At 49.0% G+C, this 22,812-nt stretch overlaps 7 protein-coding genes across 7 annotated transcripts; 3 read left to right on the plus strand and 4 right to left on the minus strand.

Moving 5' to 3' along the window:
* Window positions 1-638: 638 nt before the first annotated feature.
* On the minus strand, window positions 639-1,842 carry LACBIDRAFT_333626 (uncharacterized protein; the record flags this gene model as incomplete). The annotated part of the gene is made up of 7 exons (XM_001888287.1): window positions 639-915; window positions 983-1,083; window positions 1,133-1,148; window positions 1,360-1,439; window positions 1,578-1,637; window positions 1,688-1,752; window positions 1,806-1,842. 7 exons carry the CDS (start codon window positions 1,840-1,842, stop codon window positions 639-641), a joined length of 636 nt encoding a protein of 211 aa, XP_001888322.1.
* Window positions 1,843-3,474: 1,632 nt separating this feature from the next.
* On the minus strand, window positions 3,475-3,789 carry LACBIDRAFT_312647 (uncharacterized protein; the record flags this gene model as incomplete). Its single annotated transcript, XM_001888288.1, has 1 exon — window positions 3,475-3,789. The coding sequence occupies one exon, from the start codon at window positions 3,787-3,789 to the stop codon at window positions 3,475-3,477; it is 315 nt and encodes a 104-aa protein (XP_001888323.1).
* A 143-nt stretch (window positions 3,790-3,932) lies between these two features.
* On the plus strand, window positions 3,933-6,681 carry LACBIDRAFT_333627 (uncharacterized protein; the record flags this gene model as incomplete). Its single annotated transcript, XM_001888243.1, has 14 exons — window positions 3,933-3,941; window positions 3,968-4,034; window positions 4,146-4,170; window positions 4,441-4,556; window positions 4,705-5,009; window positions 5,060-5,128; window positions 5,171-5,289; window positions 5,511-5,588; window positions 5,670-5,680; window positions 5,758-5,764; window positions 5,972-6,059; window positions 6,145-6,268; window positions 6,321-6,441; window positions 6,492-6,681. The coding sequence occupies 14 exons, from the start codon at window positions 3,933-3,935 to the stop codon at window positions 6,679-6,681; spliced, it is 1,329 nt and encodes a 442-aa protein (XP_001888278.1).
* A 4,445-nt stretch (window positions 6,682-11,126) lies between these two features.
* On the plus strand, window positions 11,127-16,097 carry LACBIDRAFT_333628 (uncharacterized protein; the record flags this gene model as incomplete). Its single annotated transcript, XM_001888244.1, has 11 exons — window positions 11,127-11,156; window positions 11,199-11,274; window positions 11,644-11,762; window positions 11,815-11,856; window positions 12,027-12,252; window positions 12,565-12,986; window positions 13,026-14,392; window positions 14,726-14,795; window positions 15,059-15,093; window positions 15,147-15,989; window positions 16,016-16,097. The coding sequence occupies 11 exons, from the start codon at window positions 11,127-11,129 to the stop codon at window positions 16,095-16,097; spliced, it is 3,312 nt and encodes a 1,103-aa protein (XP_001888279.1).
* A 378-nt stretch (window positions 16,098-16,475) lies between these two features.
* LACBIDRAFT_295639 (uncharacterized protein) lies at window positions 16,476-17,063 on the minus strand (the record flags this gene model as incomplete). The annotated part of the gene is made up of 3 exons (XM_001888289.1): window positions 16,476-16,575; window positions 16,647-16,656; window positions 16,721-17,063. The coding sequence occupies 3 exons, from the start codon at window positions 17,061-17,063 to the stop codon at window positions 16,476-16,478; spliced, it is 453 nt and encodes a 150-aa protein (XP_001888324.1).
* Window positions 17,064-18,001: 938 nt separating this feature from the next.
* LACBIDRAFT_333630 (uncharacterized protein) lies at window positions 18,002-18,956 on the plus strand (the record flags this gene model as incomplete). The annotated part of the gene is made up of 5 exons (XM_001888245.1): window positions 18,002-18,080; window positions 18,194-18,252; window positions 18,310-18,489; window positions 18,699-18,833; window positions 18,909-18,956. The coding sequence occupies 5 exons, from the start codon at window positions 18,002-18,004 to the stop codon at window positions 18,954-18,956; spliced, it is 501 nt and encodes a 166-aa protein (XP_001888280.1).
* A 2,324-nt stretch (window positions 18,957-21,280) lies between these two features.
* LACBIDRAFT_312660 (uncharacterized protein) lies at window positions 21,281-21,644 on the minus strand (the record flags this gene model as incomplete). Its single annotated transcript, XM_001888290.1, has 2 exons — window positions 21,281-21,477; window positions 21,542-21,644. The coding sequence occupies 2 exons, from the start codon at window positions 21,642-21,644 to the stop codon at window positions 21,281-21,283; spliced, it is 300 nt and encodes a 99-aa protein (XP_001888325.1).
* Window positions 21,645-22,812: the final 1,168 nt, after the last annotated feature.

Here is a 22,812-nt window from a genome sequence, read left to right on the forward strand (position 1 = left end):
CTTCTATCTACGACGTCATTTTCCTTCATTGACCACGTACTAGAGGACTTAAACTACGGTGACTGAAGACCCGGAAGGTTGAAGAAGTGGCTGTAACATGAGCAGTATGAGACTAAATCCTACTTGGTACGATCATCAGCTACAATTCTATCGTGATGTGCCATCCCATTTTGCCAATGAAGTCCCCGTCTCAGCCAAGATCACTGTTCTCCCCCATTTTCCCTTCTCACACCCCCTACGCATTTGTCCGTGAACCGCGACGTCCGTGTAGGTTTCCACTCCACTGGTGGCTTGAAGGCGTACCTTCGATCTTGAGTATGCTCCCCACCATCAGGAAAGAAGGCTGCATGAAAGCCTGTAAGCAATGTGGATCCGCATCGAATGACACAACTCACGCTGTCCCTATCAAACTATGTTCGCCGTTTTCTTCATTGCCGTCAGGGGTAGCGCGTCGTTCTATCGCCCAACAGCAAGCTAGCCACAGAGAAATAACAGAACTACGCCGCACAACCCCAAGAACTGGATGTATGCTTACCTTTTTCCCCAGTTCCTCTTAGATGGGGTTGCTACCACTTGGGCGGGCAAGCCCTCAACGAGACTTTGTTAGTGTACGATTAACGACTTTGCCCTGGCTCGTTTCAAGCATTCAATGTATCCACAGCCAAAGAGCGTTTGCACCGCTGAAGAGCGACGGTGAGCAGCAAATGACGCTTTGCTTCATAACTCAATTTCCACACGTTCGAAGCACCTGTCTCTGGGACGCCGCACTGGGAATACCCCTGCGATCCAAACTCGAACGGAGGTGAATCCGGACAGGGCTGGCAGCTGCTATTCCTCGGTTCTAAGGAGTCGGAGTAGTTCTGTTCGGCGAGACGTTGCAATGAGTATTCAATCGGGTTGTCCTTTGCCTTCGTTCTAGAATAGAATTCAGTAATTACATTAGTTACGACAAAGATACTTAGTCACAAATGAGAATGAGTACCGTTCACAATGATTTTGCAAGTTGAATTTGAGCGGAAAAGGCTGTAGATGATCAAACATGACCGTCCTGTCAATCAGAGTGGCAGCAATTGTAGGGCCGATCTGTGCAGGAGGGGTTTAGGGAAATGCGACATAGACATAGACAACGTACCACCGCGATTCCAACTCTTCAATCCAATTCAAGTCCTTAATGCAAAGGTTTTGTTGTTCCAGTTTGCCGACGTCATGGCTGCTGAAGTCCTTCCAACCAGTCTCAGACAGGGGTTTGTAGCTGGTGGGGTGGTTGCACCAGAATCGACGTTCCAATTTATGTTTCCCGTTGCCCTGATAGAAAAGCCAAGATGAGGATACATAGTTCCTACATCACACTCGACCCACCTAGCCGCACAGACCAGCTTCTTCCGTTCCGCGCTAAACAGCACTGCTCGTCTCCGTAAATCTGGCCACTGAATTTGAAGCTGGCGGTGAGAAACACTTGATTGAAATTGGGTCGGTCAGTCCGTCCGTCTTGAACAGTGAGTAGCGCTTTTCTGGCAGCCTGAAAAGTAACTGATTGATAGATCAGATACGAAGAGCTCCCGTCGATGAGGGCTTACCATCTCAGCACGTCGAACTGTCCGGACCATTGGATGTCGTGCCTCGTCGCAATCTTGAGTCTGTTGTTGGTAAGCATACAGACAAGTGAGAACGGATATAACAGGCCCACCTCGACTTGAAACGTCGTTGCACTGCTTGTAAAAGTACGATTTATGATGGCGAGTTTGCCCCCCCCTTATTGGACACGTCATTTTGGTGAAACACTTCAAAAGGGCGAAGGCCCTTACATACGACGATTCCGCAATGTGAGCCGATCATGGACATCGAGTTGTACAACCCTTCTGCAGTCAAGAATTGTCGCGACTGATTATCAGGGAGTGTGTGAGAGTCGAAGTGGGGGACGATTCTCTTTATATCTAGAATGATCAGCTTCGTCCGAGGTAAAAAGGTCGAGAAGAACTCACAAGCAGTGCGCGCAGAGTGAAGGTACTAGTTTGTATGAGCGCCAGGCTGGCAGTGCCTAACACGTCACAAGTTGCAGCCACGGTCTATGGGAAGGGGAAGCCTGCTCCCTCCGCGTATACTATCGATTCCACACTGCGCAAAAACCTACTACTCCCAATGTGGCTTGGAATACAGGAAGGGTGCTCGGTTTTGAACCTAAGGCTGGGCCCCCACAAACATTGTCACTCTGGAGAAGATGACACCGAAGAGTGCTTTGCTGGCGGCCTCGATGACGCACAACTTCACTTTTCAATTCATGATTAGATCGAGAAGTTTCCGTAAAACCGTAAGACCTTACAGGACACCACTTTCACGCCTGCCATTTGAACCGAGGGCCAACTTTTGTGAGGGAAGGATATGTCCCGCCCAGTAGTCAAGAAATCAGATGGTGGCGAACGCCACGATGTCCCTAACGGCAAGAACAGTCAGCTTCAGAAAAGGGGCGAAGCGCAAGAAACAACTCACCGTAAAGGGCGCAAGATCAAAATTTCCACACACTTGAGGCCCCGCTCTGCATCCACGTCGCTGTCTACAAAGCCACAGGCTCATAGAGGTCCTTTATCTCTTTGAACTAAACTCCCCCTACCCAAAAATCTCTCGGGCCAGAAGTACCATTGCTGATCGACATCTTCACGAAAGTCATGGAGGCCCATGGAGTTTGAGAGTAGGAGCTGAGAACCTAGCCAGGGGCCTTCCTTCTTGAGACCGAAAAGATGCGAAATAGGCGATCGCCGACGAGGCCTGGGACGTAGCGGCAGTAGAGGTCGGATTCAGAGATGGCGGAGAGGTAGATGGAGCCGGTGTTGGCTGATTTGTGGGCGTAGTCGGCCATCCTGGTTTCAGTTTTTCAGAATAATCCAAAATTGAACTCGACGAAGTGGGGTCGAAGACGGACTCGACAAGGCCACGCCACGGTAGCAGGAGTGAATGGCACGAAGATGAAGTCGACGTCCAAGAGTCCAAAGAGGGAGCAACACCCCTACTATGCACGATACACTCCTGCAACGGTTTAACGGATCAACATGCTCCGCGTAAACATCCCTCCCTCTCGTTCGCATCCGCCGTCTGAGATTGGGCTTGAGAGGTACAACAAACGATGATTCCCGATTCCGAGAGATTATGTGCGTATTGCGTGGAATCGAGGTTGTATCCCAAGTCCAACCTTTTTGAATCTCAACTACCTTTCACGTCATTCAGGCCCACAACTCAGCCGCGCGCTGCGCCCACCCATCATCGACTACGTCGATTTTAGTAGTGGAGGAAGGACTTTGCGTAGCGATCACGCGGAAATGACGAGGCAGAGTTTGTGTTGATCAAGGCGTACATGGAAGTTTGGATGAGGCAATTGAGGTGGAAGACGCGGGATTCGAAATGGAATGGGGGATTGAGGCGGAAGGAAAACCAGAGGAAAAAGTTGGAGGATTACTTTGCTGAGGAAGGGCCGAGTGCCAGTCATAATATGGGAATCAAATTGAAACACCCCTGTCGAGATTTCAGTGAGGTTTCAACCGCCCCTGCTTCGACATCATGCAGGAGGTTGTCTGCACGCAGGGATGCTGGTGAGGTTGGCCATGTGAACTCGGATGGTGGGATTAGGATCTGAAGCTGGAGGGTCGAGGGAGTGGGAAGGAGGGTCGAAGCCTCGCGATTATGGCGGGGGTGTGCCGCATGGTGCTTCAACGAGTTCTGGTTTACACCGACGTACTGGTTGTGTACGAACACTTTTGGGTGTTTCCAGAGTGGGAAATTTAAAAGGCCTTTGATCATCACGCACTTCAGAGGGTGGCAATTTTACATTGTGAGAAGGAAGTTCAAAATTCGAGAGACGTACCTTTGTCACAAAGTTTTCTGCAGTGTTTGTGGTGCAACTCAAGGCCAAGTGGATGATAAGGAGGAATCAGTCGTATGTAATGTTTGCGGTATGTTTGTTGATTGAGTTGTCTAGTTCACTACCGCCATAGGTCCAAACGTTGCCTTCTTCGCCGTGAACGCGGAATTTCAGCAAGACGACGGTATTGCGCATGCTCGCCGATGAAGGCGTTGATCATGCATCATGAGTCAGCAATGTTTCGCCTGGTACATCCCACTGAGAGGGAAATTTCGTTTTATTCATTCCATCCCAGTACGCTTTTCAACGATATTCTCTCAGTAGGTGGCCACTCATGTTAAACTTCAACAGCTTAGGTTCAATCGGAGAGGTCTGGGAGAGGTTGCGATGTTTGACGAAGCTCGGTTTTGGCTCGTTAGAAACGCAAGCGACGCCGTGATCATTGACTACGCAAATCTTGAGCTACACTCAAATTGACTACCTATTTCCGTGAGGCTTTATGAGGTGGGTCTTCTTGGGGTTTTCTTCAACCAACTCATTAGATTGATTTTTATGACGAACATTCGCAAGTACTAACTGGATGCCAGTAGTATTACAGCCAAAGAACGCAACCTGGGGTCTCACTACCTCGTTCAAGAGGAGCCGAAGGGCATCAAGGGGAGGCTAGTGGATTTACGAAACCTTGGGGATGGCTCTTACCGAGATTGTGAGTTCCGCCATGCTCATTCTACTGGCGAAGGTACTTATCCAGAGTTTAGTGTGACACTTTGGCGAACCAAGGTCACTATTGCTATTCTGTGGAAGAGTGCGGGGCGCCTCTCACGACTGTCATGAATGTCAACCCTTTACTACAGCGGATGCGAAGCTCCCTCGGCACAGGGAATCACCCGTTTCGCGGAACGTCCGCGCTCGGGCCTACGTTTTGCAGAATCCCTCAGGGAAAGGTCGACATGAGCCTCGTCATCTACAATCGACGCTTGCCTTTCGAGAAATGCCAACGCCAACGCGACTGATCTTGTCGCGAAGCACATTCTCCGTACTGCGCCGTGGAAGTTCGTCGTGTCACGTTCCAGAAACACGCCTAGTGGTTAGATTTCAATGCCTCGAAGGAACGGGAACGGAACAACCTCACAATACGTTCTACCGGTTTGCTTTGAAAGTAAGCCTCGTTACTGGCTTTGTTGTGTATGTGCTAACCTATTATACTAGGTCTTGGCTCCTTCCTGGATTTTCACCCAACACGACCCAACACGTACGCTCTTTTTCCTTGGGTTGGTGGTGCGTATTGGGTTAAACTTCTGATCAACATGTTAAGGAAAGCTTCTGATCATTTTGGCCAGAACGAGTGCTGGCACCTGGAACATCACTGCAACGACATTCGCGGGCATGAACCACGTCGACGCGCATCTTCATGACAACTTGGGATTATTGTCCTCCAGGTGAGCTGGGGCGACACGTCAAAATTCTATCTACTGACTATTCGTTATGCCTACATAGCGTTTGTTTCCATTCAAGTCACAATTTCACTTCCTTCTTTCAATCCAGAAGCATGTCCGCAACTGGGGGCTTCGATTTCATATCTAGGGGTGGCGCCGCACAAATTCCTAACATGCAATCACGAGTCATATCTCATCTTTCACAAAGTCAATGCAAGCCGTAGGTTGTGGAGACCGGAGGAGGAGCACACATGGCTCCGCAGCTTGACACTACTTCCTTCAAATGTGACCCGCTCCTCTCCGTAAGTACGCTTTCTAATATTCCCATTTTCTCTCACCTCTAACGTAAGTTGTATCTAGATTATCAACTAGCCGCAACGTAGCCTAGCCAACAGTACGTTCGCAACGGAAAGACCTTGGCGTGCGCTGGCACAATTGTGGAGAAAGTTGGCTACTTTGTGGAAGTTCCAGCCATCATGTGAGCCCTTTCTAAGCACTGGCCTCCGACAGCATGGCGAAAGTCATAGGGCACACCCTGTACTCACTTCGGAAACCCAAATCACCCTTTGTTATTTTCCGCGGACGCTTCTCGAGGCGATCCCCACCTCAACCCCCTTTTTGACGACGGTCATGAACAACTGATGACACTACTAACCTTCTGTTCTGTGCTGTGAATGTAAGGCAGAGCCCTGTACGGGTTCAATGTCGCGTCTTCCTCGCTTTTCATTTCAACGGACTCAATCAACCAGCTACTACTGCTCAAGCGCTCGCAGGTGATACCGTCACATCTTCTGACAGTCACACCGAGCGCCTTATCCGACACTATCACTTGAAACGAGGCTAAAATTTCTATTTCAGTCAGTCTTCACCCATGCCTGCCGTGTAAAGCGTGTTCCGAGCGCTAAGCCCCTCCCTTTCACCAAAACCACCATGTCTGCCGCGAGGGGTAGCTCAACGGGAAGCCCCAGCGTTGAGATTACAGGTAACCTCCCAGGTTTTTGCCCGAAGTCAAACATCTGACACCCATTGACTAGAAATCCGCGTTTCATCCCAGCACATCCTCAAATCGGTCCAACTTTCGATTGGATCGTTCGAGCGGGAATCACCTTGTCTCCTGAACGCAAAGATTCACAACTTTGAGTTGTCATCCCCCTGGTGAGCCGATGATCATGTGTAGCATTGGACGACAAACCCAGTCAAAGCAGTCAACTTTCGCCTTCAGAGTCCCTCTATCTGCAAGTCCGATTCCGCGGATTGTTTCGTGCTGCGTCGAAGAGCAAGATACCTCTCGATGAACTGCTAAGCAAGGTCGGCCCCCACTTCTCCGGAAAACAAGGCAAGTGCCTCCCTGCTGCAATCGCTCCTGTCTTGCTGATGCAGGACTTTCTACTCTAGAATGGTCAAAATCATTTGACAAGTTCGATGTCGTCCTGAAGTTTAGCCGATACGCAGGGGTGTGTGCACTTCTTCCTCAAACGCAAAAGCGTCCGCCTAATGCAGGTGCTATCGATCTTAGAATGCTTTAACCAAGGCAGAACCTCCGACGAGTGGCGACCTACAACCCACAACGGATGAGTTATTCAAGTTGGTCGAACGGTTAGTCTGCTTAATCCCCGACTACTCTGACTAAACCTTACCGCTAGGTTCCGAGTCCTGGTCATCGGCAAAGTAACCCTCTTATACCTCTATTGTCAGGTATTAGCCCACAGTTTGTTTCCCCGTCTTCTCAAGATCCGCTCCTAAAGCTTGTCCTTCCCCAGACCGTGGCTCATTCAGAAGCTGGCGTGTCGGATATCAATACTGAGATTATATCCAGCGAAAATGGAAGATTTGTTCTGCACGACAGCAAAGCGTGACTTAATCATCCAATTCCCTGTGTACTTTATTGTCTATGTACACATGCCATAATCCAAACAAAAAGAAGCCAGTGAAATGAACTTGTATAGGACCAAGAGATGGTGATATGGAGGATGTACACGAAAGGCAGTAACGCAGCTCACATTCAATGCGGGCTGCTTGAAGCTTCAGCTTGTACAATGCCCTTTCCGGAGTTTCCCTCATGTAGCTCTCGACCAAAAATGTCTCCCTTCTGCACGCGCCAGATGACATAGTTGAAGAGCCCTTAGGGTAGCAGTCCGCTGATTCGTGTTACGACCGAGTGAATAGAACATCGTAGTCGAAAGACGAGTATCGACTGTAGATGAGGTATTTGATGAGTTCATCGACCGCTCTGTGCAACTATTGCGAGAAAAGCCCCAGTAAAAGGCTCAGAGGTGAATTCGATGATGTTATTCCATTGAGGGACATTCGTGAATTCTTGTTTACTGATACAGAAAGGTGGTGAAAGGTTGGTGGGAAACACCCAAGTAAACAAACTATATCTCAAGAACCTGAACGTGAAGGACGGACTTGTAACATGAAGATTGCGGGGGTCGCCGTGGGATGGCTGGACACTGGACTCCTGTGAGTCTCTCCAGTTGTTGACCTCGTCATGGATGTCCTCAGGCTCCAGTATTGTAATTTTTTCCTGTTCTCCTCGTCTTGTTCGCAGCTGTAAAGGACACTGCAAGGCTCGGAATGGTTTGTGGGAGATTGTTGCTGGTTCTGTGGGTGTTCGCTGGGTGCTCGTCTGGTGATCGTTTTGGTAGATTTGTGTGACTGCGCCTCTTTCCTCCATGCACCTTCCTCAAAGGTCACAGATTCAGCTATGGCGGAATGCGCAAATGACAGCGACTTCTCGAGGAAAAACAGCTCAGTGAAAGTCGCAACCCAGGGAGCTACCCAGGTTTGAAGCACGTCGTGGCATCCCTTTGGAAGCGGACTTTCTCTACGGCGGATCTTGAAAGTCGCAGGTTAGATGTCATTCGAATTTACGGTAAGTGAGCTCTTATGCTGTGCACCTGCAAACGAGAATGATTGTGACCTTGCAAGCGGAAAATGCTGTACGTGATCACACAGCGATTGTAGGGCCGATCTGTGCAGGAAGGGTTTATGGAAATGCGACACAGGCATAGACAACGTACCACTTGCGATTCCGACTTCAATCCAATTCAAGTTCTAAATGTGAAGGTTTTGTAGGGGTCCAGACGTTCTACCAACCAGAATATTTTGTAACTGGTGGGGAGGTTGCACCAAAATTGATGTTCCATTTTATGTTTCCCGTTGCCCTAATAGAATAGCCAAGATGAGTATACATGGTTCGTAAATCAAACTCGACCCACCTAACCGCACAGACCAGCTTCTTCCGTTCCGCGCTGGGCAGCACCGCACGTCTACGTAGCTCTGGGCACTGCATTTGAAACTGGCGGTGAGAAACCCAAAGTGGGTCACTGACCAGTCCGTCACGGTCTTGAACAGTGAGGAGCGCTTTTCTCGCAGCCTGAAAGGTAACTGATCGATAAATCAGATATGAAGACCTCCCGTAGATGAGGGCTTACCATCTCAGCACGTTGAACTGTCTCGACCATTGAGTGTCGTGACCGTCGTCGTAATCTTGAGTCTGTTATTCTGGTAAACACACAGTGTGAGAGCGGATATAACAGACCCACCTCGACTTGAAACGTGGATGTCCTGCTTGTAATCTATGACAGCGTTGAGATGCACGAGTTTGCCCCCTCTTATTTGACACGTCATTTTGGTGAAACACTTCAAAAAGGCGTAGGCCCTTACATACGACGATTCCGCAATCTGAGCCGATCATAGGCGTCGAGTTGTACATCCCTTCTGTGGTGAACATTTATCGCGACCGACTATCAGAGAGTGTGAGAGTTGAAGTGGGGACCGATTCTCTCTCGAGAATGATCAGCTTCGTACGAGGTGAAAAGCTCGAGAAGAAACCTACTATTCCCAATGTGTCTTGAATTACAGGAAGGGTGCTCGGCTTTTGACCTGGGCCCCCACAAACATTGTCACTCTGGAGAAGATGACACCGAAGAGTGCATTGCTGGCGGTCTCGATGTCGGCGAGACGCACAACTTCACTTTTCGATTCATAATCAGATCAAGAAGTTTCCGTAAAACCGTAAGACTTACATGACACCAGTTTCACACTTGCCATTTGAACCGAGGGCCAACTTTGGTGAGGGAAGGATATGTCCCGCCCAGTGGTGAAGAAGTCAGATAGTGGTGAACGCCACGATGTCCTTAACGGCAAGAACAGTCAGCTTCGGAAAAGGGGCGAAGCGCAAGAAACAACTCACCGTGAAGGGTCCAAGATCGAAATGTCCACACACTCGAGGCCACCCCAATCTACACCCACATCCTGTCTACAGAGCCGCAGGCTCATATACGTCTTTTATCTCTTTGAACCCACGAGGCCAACAATACCGTTGCTGATCAACATCTTCATGAAAGTCATGGATGGTGTTGGTTTTTTGGAGGAGGCCCATGGAGTTTAAGAGGAGGAGCTGAGGCCTTCTTTATTGAGGCTTAAAAGATGCGAAAAAGGCCTTCGCAGACGAGGCCCGGGACGTAGTGCCAATACAGGTCGTATTCAGAGATGGTGGAGAGGTAGATGGAGCTGGTGGTGGCTGCTTTGTGGGCACAGTCTGCGATGCTACTTTCCCTTGTTCAGAATCCGAAGTGGGGGGGGGGCGGTCGAAGACGAATTGGACAAGGCCGGTTTGAAGGCGAATTCACCGTAGCAAGAGCGAATGGCACCGTCGAAGAGGAAGTCGACGTCGAAGAGTCCAAAGGGGGAACAACGCCCATACCATGCACGATACACTCCTGCAACGGTTCAACGGACGAACATGGTCCGCATCAACATTCCTCCCTCTCCTTCGCATCTGCCATCCGAGATTGGGCTTGAGAAGCACAATGAAACGGCGATACCCAACTCCGAGTGATTATATGCGTATTGCGTGGAGTAGAGGTTGAGTCCCAAGTCCAACCTTTTTGGATTTCAACTTCCTTTCACGTCATTCAGGTCCACGTAAACCCTGGCATTTCCCCTCACTGAACTGGAATCAAGCACAACATCCTCAGGCACTCAGTTCGCCCACCCAGCATCGAACGCGTCGATTCTAGTAGTGGAGGAAGGACCCTGGCGATGAAGCGGAAACGACGAGGCAGCGTGTATGTTGTCCAAGGCGTACATGGAAGTTTGGATGAGGGTCTGGATGAAGGGTCGATGAAATTTGAAGTGGAAGAGAGGCAGTTGAGGCGGAAGACGCGGGAATCGAAGTAGAATGGGGGATTGAGGCGGAAGGAAAACTTTGGATGATCGGGACGGGAGTCCCTCAGCCATATGTCTTCTTGCATTCCCCATTTTCGGTCCCTGGTCGTCACTCTGCGTGATTTGGCCCAAGATGGGCTACGTCCTCGTGCGGCTTTGGCTGGAAGAATCGAGGTCGCGTTCTAGGCTCTCCCTTTACACCGGCATCACTGCGTGCAGCCAACTTCCTTGAACAACTGCATGGTGTCGAAGGAGAGGCGGTTGAAACCTAACTGAATTCTCGACGAGGGTGCTTCGATTTGATTCTCATATTATGACTGGCACTAGGTCGGCCATGTAAACTTGGATGGCGGGATTGGGATCTCAAGGGGCGAGTACTACAGAGGAGGGTCGAAGCCATGCGATTATGGTGGGTTTATGTGGGGGGTATTGCATAGTGCTTCAATAAGTTGTGGTTTACACCGACTTGACACCGACGTACTGGTTGTGTACGAAGACTTGTATGTGTTTCCAGAGTGGTGGCCGGTGAATAGGCCTTTAGCAGGACTTGATCATCACGCGCTTCTGTTACTGAGGGTAGCAATTTTACATTGGAAGAAAGAAGTCCAAAATTCGAGAGGCGTACCTTTGTCACAAAGCTGTTTGTGGTGCAACTCAAGGCCATGATGTTAGAGGATGATAAGGAGAAACGAATCGTATGTAATGTTTGCCGTATGTTTTTTGATTGAGTTGTCTAGAACGTTCACCTGTTCACTACCACCATAGGTCCAAACGATGCCTTCTTCGCCATGAACGTGGAATTTCAGCAAGAAGGTATTGCGCGTGCTCGCCGATCAAAGCGTTGATTCTTGTCCTTTCCTTCATCATTTACGAGTCGGTAATGTTTCGCCTGGCCAAATTCCCTTTGATTCATTCCATCCCAGTACGCTTTTCAACGAAAGAAAATTCGCTCATTAAGTGGCGCTTAACGTTGACCTTCAACAACTTAGGTTCAATCCCAATGAATGGGCGGTAATCGACGAGCGTACTCAGAACCCAGAGCTGCCAGTATTCTCCTTCCGGTGTAGACAACCTTATTTTCCGGAAGTTTGGGGGTACGAGACACCCACCAGCAGGGATGACGGCTGCTAAAATTCTGGACGTTCGAGAAGAAGTCCTGGCGCTCAATTTCTCAGGTTAGAGCGTATTTGGAGTACGTGGTTCTGGCGAAGCAAGACGAGGAGGGGATGATTTGGCATCTTTATCCCGATGAAGAACCTCATCCTGCCTTGGACGGGAACAGGCAAGGTAGCCCACACAGGGTGCGTGTATTGATTTATATGTTACTACTTACTGATCATATGGTATGTCTAGGAATCATTCCATGTTGCTCTGTTGAAACGCACAACTCATTTTGTACGTCTGCGAGTATGGGTTAGAAAAATGTCGACGAAAGATTCTTGGTGTTTCGCTCGACAAAGTCATCGATGGAATGACTCCAGAGGAAATTGATACTGTTGCTTCCCAGTTGCGATCTATTCAAACCAAGATAGCGGTTATGCCAACCGTCGTCGGGTCGATAGTAGCCGGTGACTAGTATCGCAACGAGTTCTGGCTACTTTGGAGGGCGCCTCCCACAACCGTTCCCCAGCGTGTCGGACTTTGTCGAGTACCATCAACAATTTTTGGGCCATGATATTCCGCTTTGCTTGGTTGAAAACATGCTCGCTGCCTTACCTCTCGACGTGGCCATGTGTTTTGTCCACGGTGGCTTCTTCCCAAACAATTTTCTGTTGCTCACGATCATTGATTGTGCGACGCCCTCGCGCTTGCTCACCTGTATAAGGGATCTGCAGAGAGGGGGACATAAGACCGGTGTTCGAGCTCAATAACATCAGCCTGTATTTAACTAACTTCATGATCAGCTCTTTTTGCTCCCCAAGCGAGTCGAGATGAAAGGCTCGCTTTACGACTTCTCTCACTTCTTGACTCCAGTCCTTTCAAAACGTATTCCTCAGACTCACAACACCCTCCAGTGGTGAGGAAAAGTTCATGGGAGTATATCTGTCAGAAACAGATGGTCCAATCACAATTAATCGTGACTGGAGTCACTCCATCGGTCAGGGCGCTCTTTACTTGATCAAACCTCACGACTAGAAAGGATCGCAACACACCACAACCAAATCCTCGCCGAACTCGAGACTGAGATGGCAATCGCTCAGGAAGCCTTGAAAACTATGATGGAGCAGCGAAATGATACACACGCCCTGTTGGCGCCCTTGAGCAGCACTGTCGACGCAGGTGAAGCTCTCTTTGATAACGTTGACGAACAAATGGTTGACGTAGAATGCGATTTGTACTCGCTGCAAGGTGGATCAGAGAAGCAGATCTCAAGCGCAAGCATCACGGATCATAGCGAAACTTTGTACGAAGTCAAACCTGAAATCGAGGAAGGCCAACTAGAGCTGCGACGGCCCTTGAAGCAACGTAAAGACATCTCAGAGCAGTTGGATCACCATCGTGACCTACTCTCGCCCATACGCAAGGTTCCCCCAGAGATCATTCGTACCATATTCTTACTCTAGGCCTCCGACAGGCATTTTCTCCAATCCCCAACTTATGTCTCTCCGAGTGTTCTGACTGGCGTTTGTGTTGCCTGGAAGAATATTGCACTCGGTATGCACGAATTATGGTCCTTCATACTGGTCGAGATACGGAAAGGGAAGTTCTACCCTGACAAACATACCGTTGAAAGGTGGATCGAGCGCTCTGGCTCCTCCGCGCTTTCTTTCTCTATTGAAGAAAGAGATTCATCTTTTCATGCAGGAGTTGATCAGATTCCGCCCACCATACCACACGACAATACGAATTCTGAGCACCCCGCTGGATCACCAGTCGCGTCCATGCTCGACCCCTTCAGTCCCCATTACTCTCGATGGCAGAGAGTCCGTCTGAGATACAGCGATGCATCGCCTGGTACAGTTGTTACTGCCTTGCCATTGCCCATAAACACGACGTATCCTTTACTTGAAGAGGTATACTTGGACAAAGGTTACTGGTGGGCACAAGAAGATCTAGACTGCATCAAATCCATGATGGTCTCCGCACCACGGCTCCATTCCGTTACCTGGCTAAGCGAGAAATCATACAAAATGCTTGCATTTCCATGGAAGCAGCTCACACACTTCTTGCAGGGCCCCATTGCCACTATGAACGAGGGTCTTCGTGTCCTAGCGATCTGTCCTCATCTCAAATCCCTGGAGCTGACGCTCTTTCTTCCCATGTTTCCCATCGACGACGACGACGATCCATTTGTCCACAACACTTTAGAACGCCTACATCTACGTACTGCAGGTAACCTGGCAGTCCTTTTCGACAAAGTCACTCTACCAGCTCTGAAGGATCTATCGCTCTCCGAATTACATGGAGCCTCACCCAACCCCCCTGTACAGCTTGGCCGGTGGCCACAATCCCAGTTCCTTCCATTCCTCCTACGTTCAGGTTGCACCATCAAGCAATTCATCATTCAGGAGTGGGATATTTCAGCAGAAGAGATAGCGGAGTGCCTCGTACATCTGCAGATATCGAAGTCATTGGATTCGTTGTCTATCACGGAATATCACCAAAAGCATCTGTGCATGACGGATGAGGTTCTTAGGCGGTTGACGTATACCCCATCAGTTATCTCGTCAAAAAACGTTCTGTGTCATGGGGATGACCAGCTGGCCGAGGACACCCCATTGGAGACTATCTGTCCAAATCTCACGACCATCAGGATGTGGGGATGCATTTCTGCCCAGGATGGAAAGGTCGCAGATATGGTAGAGTCGAGATGGTTATCCAGGACCGAAGGTTGCCCCATCGTGCAACTCAGGACGGCGGCAATAGGGGTTTTCGCTGACGCATGTCATACGGAGGATTGGACTCGGTTGGAGGCGCTGAACGTAGACAGGTCCGGGATCACACATGTTCGACTGTGATGGTGGGGTCAATTTTTGTTATCTATACATGCCAAGATGCAGTCGCCCTGATTGACACTGACCAACGCCTGAGCTTGGACAGCTTGTGGCGAATACAAGAGTTCCTGTTCATGGATCTTGTCGAGTGCGATGGTATATATGTGTCTGCGCTGTATACTTAGTAGACAAGCATTAAAAAGGCATTGAACAAAAGGAAGTCCTTTGAATTTGAGGAGTGTTGACGGCAACTTCAACTCGTAATTACATGGTCATGGTCATAGTATGCATCTTAATCTCCGTCATGCACCATCATGAATGCTGTTCAGCACCTATGTATCCTGTGCTTCAACTTTCCATCTGCCTATCAACACCGAGTTGAAATCTCAGTCAGACTCAGTGGGTATTGTTGATCATTGGAGTTATGGCAAATGTTAGCGGGCCCTCGAGGTGAGCAAAACTTAATGCTTGACTAAACCATCCCCCAAGCTCTAACAGCGCGGCCAGCTCCCCATCTCTTTTATGTCAGTCTTAATCGACAACGATATCCGGGGGAGAGTTCAACAATGCTGCAGGAGACCATAATGGACTCGTCGTCAATATCTGTATGACCTTCCAAACGCTACAACGATACAGTGCTGATGGAAATCTTGATTTAACAGATCAGGGAGGGCAGATATACCCAGGCAACCAATTGGTTAGAAGGTCCTTGTCATGGAAGTTATTGAACTAAATGATTTTCCCTCCAAGCTATTGGCCGGTGGCAGCTAGTTGGACCATCTCCATCGAAGAGCGAGATCCATTCCTCCGCAGCAGCCGCGCTGGGATTGACTACACTCTTCCCACCATACTTACCGCCGAACCAGAATCCGAGGATCCCACCGATTCAGTCGTTTCGTCCATGCTCGAGGTCTTCATCACCCATCACTCCCGATGGCAGAAAGTCCGTATACGATACAAAGACGCATGGTCCGAGAAAACCGGGTTCGCTTCACTGCCCAAGGATACCTCGTTTCCCTTGCTCGAAGAACTATACTTGGAGAAAAGTTACTGGCTGGAACAGGACGACGTGGATCGCATCACATCGACGATGCTTTCCGCACCACGGCTTCATTCCGTCAGTTGGCTGAGCCAGAAACCGTTCACGACGCTCACCTTTCCCTGGGCGCAGCTCACGCACTTCTGGCTGGGCCACATCATTTCGATGACTGAGGGTCTCCGCATCATCACATGCTGCCCTCAGCTCACGTCTCTAGAGCTGACGCTCATTCTTCCCGTCCAAGTTACCATCACAAACGGCTCTGACCCAATTGTTCACAACAATCTACAATGCCTCCATCTAGGCACGACAGGCGACCTCGGAATTCTATTTGACAAGCTCACACTACCAGCTCTGAGTGATCTCTCGCTCTCTGAGGTCCACGGGTCCTTTCCCAACATTACCCCCGTGCACATCAGCCACTGGCCGCAATCCCAGTTCCTTGCATTCCTCCTTCGTTCTGTGTGCACCGTCAAACACCTCATCATACAAGAGTGCGATATTTCCGCGGAGGAGATGCTGGAGTGCCTTGCACATCCGCAGATATCAACGTCGTTAGATTCGCTGTCCATCACGGAAGATCATCAAAGGCATTTATGCGTGACGGAGGAGGTGTTGAGGCGGTTGACGTATACCACCTTCGCAGAAAAGGTTCTGCATAGTGGGGGCGATCTGCCGGCGGAGGAGACCATTACTGAGACGCTCTGTCCGAATCTCAGCACCATCAAGCTATGGGAATACATTTCTGCCCAGGATGGGAGAGTGGCGGATATGGTTGAGTCGAGGTGGTTATCGGCCGAGAATTGCCCCGTTAAGCAACTGAAGATGGTGGTCATTGGGCTTTTCGCTAATGCATGTCATACGGAGGATTGGGCTCGGTTGCAGGCGTTGAACCGGAAGAGGTTTGGGATCACGTATCTTCGACTATAATATGATGGTGCGTCTATTTTGATTTCTGTCATATGCATACGCGCACACGTTCGAAATTTAGGTTCCTCGTTGCGAGCTTTTGAAGTACATCCATCACCAGAAAAAAACTACTAGATAGAACCCCGTGCAATCTCTCTTGCAAATGAGCCAGTGCCAGGAGGAAAAGACCAATACATCCCAAGCCCATCAATGGCGTCTTGAGCGTCTCCCCTGTTCACCAATCCAGCATCCACCAGATCCAGTACAAAGATGGAGAGCCAGTATCGACATCCTTCACCCACCGGAGCGAACCTATACACGTCCCTTTTCTTTGTAATCAAGACATCTAGAACCGTCGCCACACTACAGCTCTCACCAATCACAGGAAGCGATTTGTGAAAGACGTTGTAGGCGTCATAATTGACCTGTTCCGTGTCAAGCATGACCATCGCAACATCGTTATCGTCTGGAGCGACGTCAATGTGGACCGAGGAAGTTGGTGATGTTTCGAGGTACATGGTCCAGTGGTTGGTGGGTTGTTGCCCGTCGCTACCAGAGTTGTCCTCGTTTGGGTGGGCGATGAAGTGGATGTGGGAGATGGGGAGGGGGAGGTTGGTTTTGGAGAATTGGCTGATTCCCCAGTGGTCGTTTACGGTGTTGAAGATGTGGTTTCGGACTTTTTCTCCGACCGAATTCGATGTTAGTGTGTTAAGACGCATGGTATGGTTGTTCTGTGAAAACTTTAGGTCGGCTCGAGTATACATAAAACTTTAGAAGAAACATACTTACCTAGAGATACTCGAATCCCGGGGTGATTCTTCGCTGTCTTTGTAAAAGATGAATAGAATAAACTCTCGTAAAGGGAGGACGAGGATGGTTTCTGTTGTGTCGTGGATGGGGAGCAGTGAGTCTGAGCAGTCATAATATGCCAGTTCCGCCATGATGTATGGTGCATGAGTCGTCGCGGCACCGAACGAAAAGGTTGACTCTGAGATCTGGCTTCGAAAAAAATGCCATTGAGTTGGTTGTTTGGTAAAAGGTGCACAACCCTCCTAATCCGGACTGACCCAAAAAAACACATCTGTTGCCTCGGGTTTTGATTCCATAGAGACTGGAGTCGAGTCTAGGTAAAATGCATCGGCGTGGACCCAGATACCGGATCAAATTCACTCAGTTTCCTCTCTTCCAACTCCGAGTCCTATCAGCTACGATAAATCCTTTGTCCCATCCACTAGAACCAAACACTTCTTTCCGCACCTCGAACTTCAAGCCTTTCACTTGCAAAACCCCTTGAACACTCAACCAAAATTTCCTCTGACGTCCCAGCGTATGTGACCCTCGAAAACTACGACGGGAATGTAGTATCAGATCGGACCTTCCCGTGGCCAACAGCCTGCACCTTCCAAGCAGCTTCACCCGGTTACAGACTTCTGGCAGTACGAAGACGCTACGGTCTCATGGACTCCCTTCTACCCATGGCTACGCCCAAACGGACGGTTCGTGGGCGATATTTAAACTGGACGAAATAATGCCCGGCCGTCATGGACCGAAAAAGACTGGAACTAGTGAAGTCTGGTCGGATAGATCATCTTGAAAGAAGGTGGCTATTGTTACTTATTGGCGCTATTGCAGATCATGGACTCAATTTTTCTTCGAGATGGAGGTTCAGATCTGTAGGCCTGACGCAGGAAACGTACCGACGGCGGGCGTTGACGGTTTCGAACACGCCGGAAGGGGTTAGTTCTCGATCCTATTCATCGTCAATGGGACTCAGCGGAGACTTTATAGAGACCCGCGAATGAATACCGCGAACGTACGCGAGACCGTGACAGAAAATGTCTAATAACAGGTCTCGAATCATACACCTGGACCCAATCACGCGCAGCCCACAACACTCATCTTTCTGGAGTAAGCAGTTTGAAATACCTTCATCTTACCCCTACTTAACAGCTCTGAACCCAAAAGTGGCTTCAAGGTTCTACGAGCACATCAACGACCCCGGCGGCACCCTCCCTTCAAGCTCAAGTTGATCAGCTCGGCGGACCTACCGACGAATCAAAAATCGACTCAATTCAAAACGTCTTCCTCCTCCGCGCAGACCTCCACGAAAGCTGGGACGACTACAAGTTTGGTGTCAACCCCGACGTACGTCTTCTCGAGGTCTTCACTTCACAGGGAACTTGGGAATGCTAAGACGGCTACCGAATCACCGCATTCGTCCATGGCTTGGGCGATATCCACGGTTCATTCCTAGGCCCCAATCATATCTCGAACTCGCATATACGACCACTTGATCTTCTATGTATGCAAGAATCACTTCTTTCAATGCGTCTTGAAGAACATGAAGGGTGCAGGGGAGCCAACATAGGACTACGAAGATGCCTTGGTTGATGGCGGGTTCGACTCGTCGAGGCAAGATTTCTGGGGAGATGCTCAAGGCAGAAAGGCTCGAGGTAGAGCTTTCGCAACCGACTCTTTGGACACCAATAGTAAGTAAGGTACTACAGACGGTTTTGGGCAGTTAATCCATCATCATAGTATTATGTATGCCTACCAGATAGTAGATTACCCAGCATCTTGCGAATCAGACCTTTCTTGCAGCCATGATATAACCTTCAAAGTCGTAACTTCGGGGATATTCATAAACGGGATCCCTCCGGCTGTCCAAAGAAACGATATCGTTACAGCACTTCCATGAGATTCCACGTTTTTTTACAGCTTACCTTATTTGGCTTGGGGATGCAAGAATTGCACGTCGAGCGTCGAGTTAGAGCAGACTATGCCTGTCACACGAGCTTGTGCAGGTCACACGTCACAGGAGCCACAGCTTCAAGATCAATGTGGCTCTCTTCACGACGGGGGTTCGGTCGGTTTTCGTGGGTTAAAGAAACCTTGCAAGGTGATGGTCGTGTAGCAGGGCTCCGAAAAGCCCCCCCGCATCATTTTGCCTCATAACAGCGACCACATACGCTGAAACGGTTTTGTGTTGAGATAAAGCCGCAAAAACCTCCACTTGTCCACATGTTGTTTGTTACCACAGCCAAAACGAAGGATCGTAAAGCCCGTTGCAGATGTTGTACATCAAGCGATGGGGTATGTTCACCCAGATAAACGTATTTCTTTTGAAATTTGTGTGCCATGGCGGTGGCCCGGTACTTGAAGCCTTCCCTCGCTAGACCATTACAGCGGTTTCAGTGCGAAACGACTCGAGCATAAGTATGAAGCCCACCATGAGTTAACGATTAGTCACTGCCGAATAGTGTGAGATAACTCAAAGAAGTACCTTGGATGATGAGCGCTAACTCTCAAGGGGCTCCAGTCCGACCGCTACGAGCTTACTCTTGCCCACTTGAACAAATTAACGTTGCCTGGGGCTTGTGAAGGGCAAACGGCAAGTCCAAGTTGTGCGATATCATCCGTGACATTTAGCTTGATAACGTCGTACATAGCAGTCGTAAGACTTTCGATGAGAGCTGAATTAAAAAGCCATGTTGGTAGTTGGCATCGCCCATGAGCGCTGAGTGAAGTGTGCTGGTAAGTCCACAACGAGTGTTCGAGGACGACTGAGCAAGTACCTCGCCTTCCCAACCAGCTGGCCCAGCTCTCCCCCGCTCATGAAAGTTGATTTTTTGGCCGCCACGTAACGCGAATGATCAATTGAGAACACAGTTCGCCCTTCGACGTTTAAATTGCCTCATAACTTGACAAGGAGAGCAGGAAGACGGCTGAGAGGAACATCAAGTATTTTTAATCAATTTTCGTGGTCCATCCTCGAGGTTGTGGGTAAAATATAATCTAAAAACGATTCACATGAAAGCTGAAGGAACGCTAATAGGAAACGACATACATGGACACGCTTTCCACGGAAATCGGAACCAAACCAGAGCTGGGCCTTTCAAACATTGTCAGGGGATTGCTGGAGATTTGTTCAACGATGAAGAACGAGACTAGTGCTGGGTTAGATTGATATCGGCTGGTGTTAGTAACGTTAGATTGGTTTGGGCCCCTGCGCGAGGTTAGATACTTGTGTTAGTAACTGTGAGATACCCCCGTGGGAACATTTTTTCCACACAGTTAATAACGTGTTAATAACATAAATATGGGGTATCTAACATGTTAGAAACATGGTGTGTGTATGTCCATGGTTATTCAATAGGGGAGGAGGGAGCAAATTTATCGTTGTGTTGAGACTATGCTGCTAATATATGTTGAGAGTCAGAAGTTTTTTAGGGGCTGTGTGCACACCAGGCAAATTCTGTGGCCAAGCAGTGGTCAACCAGCTGCCAACCAGCACAAAAATCAAGCCAATAACCTGACTCTTTATCAGAATTCCCTCCCTTTTCAAAAAATCAGGCAAGCCTAACAGTGGACCCTCAAGGTGTGTCGCACAAAAACTACTATTGCCCCCCATACTGATATAGGGTATATCACAGTGTATCACGCCTGGTTACGTGACCCGGTTACGTCACGTGAGCGCTGGCAACCCTCCCTTTTGGCGCGCGCCGTCACCTCCGTCACGCGGCTGGTAACCTCTCTCCGGCGATCCGGGTTCGCGGAGTCCTCGATAGCGTAGATAGCGTCACACGAATGAATCCGTTTTTTCCGCTCTCTCCCCGTTCCCATCTGATCCCTGTCTCCCCTCCTCCTCTTTGGGATCAACAGTCTTTTGGACCTCAGTCCCCCCCTCCGTGCAGCTCCTGTGTGACCCCCTCATCTGTTCGAGAGAGGTGACCCCGATCGAGGAAACCACGCATCCCGAAGGTGGAAACCGCTATTGCGGCTCCTGCTTTTCCCTCGAGAACGGAATCCTCGAATGCGACCCCAACGATAGCGGATAGTGAGGTCCCAATTGCGGCATCGAAAGGTGTTTCCGCGATCGAGGAAACCTTTTTAGATGTACCAAATTGACTACATCTCAAGAATAAAAGACAAAATTTTAAGAGCCACATCTGTAGTGAGGCTCATCAAAATCCAGATAATGCACGGTTAACATTTTAATGAGGTTCTTTGCTGAAATTTGGTCTGAACTATTGCCTGCAAAAATAATGGTTACCATTTTTCTAGGAGGCTCATTGAAAAAGCAGTTCTCAAGCCTATGCTTTTTGCAAATGCTATTGAGCTTCCAAAAGCATACTTTGAAGGGGTTAATATAATTAAATCTAACTAGTTTGATTGAGCAAATAAAGGAGCAGCTCACGCGACGCTTCGACGGCGCGTTGTCGCAAAAATATCGATAATGGCTCCGAGAGCCACACGTTCCGTATTTGGCCAAACTTGCTAAAGGGACAATGTAAATACATGAAAGCTAATATAAAACAATGGTAGTATGTGGGGGACAATGGCAATATATGCCAAGGATTTAGGTATTCAGACTGGTAACGTTACCTGCACACCAGGTAACGTTACCAGTGGGTTACCAGCGGGTAACGTTTGTCTATGATATATCCTGTATATCACATCGCATTTTGGAGCCCCCCTTGTTAGATATGTTACTTACATGTTACTAACGTGTGATATACCCCCATGTTACTAACATCCAAGTAACAAACCCTGCACTAAACGAGACACCCGTGGTTGTGATTGTTGGTGGCAAGAGACAAGTGACTTTGATCATCATTATGCGTGTTGAACTCGACCACAACAATTACTCGCCGAACTCACTGCCAGCTCAATCACGACACTATCAAAGGTGATTTGTTGTTTAAATAATGCAACCATTCATGCTGACCCTGGCTTGTTCAAGTACGTGTGGCACTTAACATGTCGGTGAAGTCCTGCAGGTGGACGACCAATAGACGACGCCGCTTTGCTAGTTCTCCCCCAAGTGATGGCTTTCGCTGGCGATGTCAACGTGTGAGATTCAGAAATCGAAGTTCACTCTGGAGATTTAACAAAACTTTATGTAGACTCACTCAGTGCTGCCGACGTTGAGCGCCTCACTCCCCATCAAGTTTCTGATCCGGCTGGCGATTTGAATGAGGCTAGGCCATGGCACTTAACATGTTCCCAGACCTGCCATTTGAAACGCTATCACACGTTCTGAGCGCTAATCTCTCCGCTTTCACTGATAACCACCATGTCTTCCTCTGGGAGTGGAAGCTCCCCCAGCATTGAGATTTTCGGCAAGTCCTCCCAAAATTTTGCCACTGCTGAAGCCAAACATCTAATTTCCACATGCTAGAAATCCGCGTTACATCGCGAAGCGTTCTTAAATCGGTCGAGCTTTCAATCAGATCGTTCAAGCGGGAATCATACTGTCGCCTGGGGAGAACAACCCACACATATGAGTTGTCATCCCCCTGGTGAGGCGATCATGCGTAGCATTGGACGACAAATTAAACCCAAGCAGTCAACTTTCATCTTTAGAGCCACTTTGTCTTCGAGTCCGATTCCGTGATTTGTTTCGTGTTATGTCGAAGAACAAGATACATTTTGATGAATTGCTAAGCAACGTGGACCCCCATCCTC

The sequence above is a fragment of the Laccaria bicolor genome, genomic scaffold (assembly GCF_000143565.1).
Source record: "Laccaria bicolor S238N-H82 LACBIscaffold_53 genomic scaffold, whole genome shotgun sequence".
NCBI classification, from domain to species: domain Eukaryota; kingdom Fungi; phylum Basidiomycota; class Agaricomycetes; order Agaricales; family Hydnangiaceae; genus Laccaria; species Laccaria bicolor.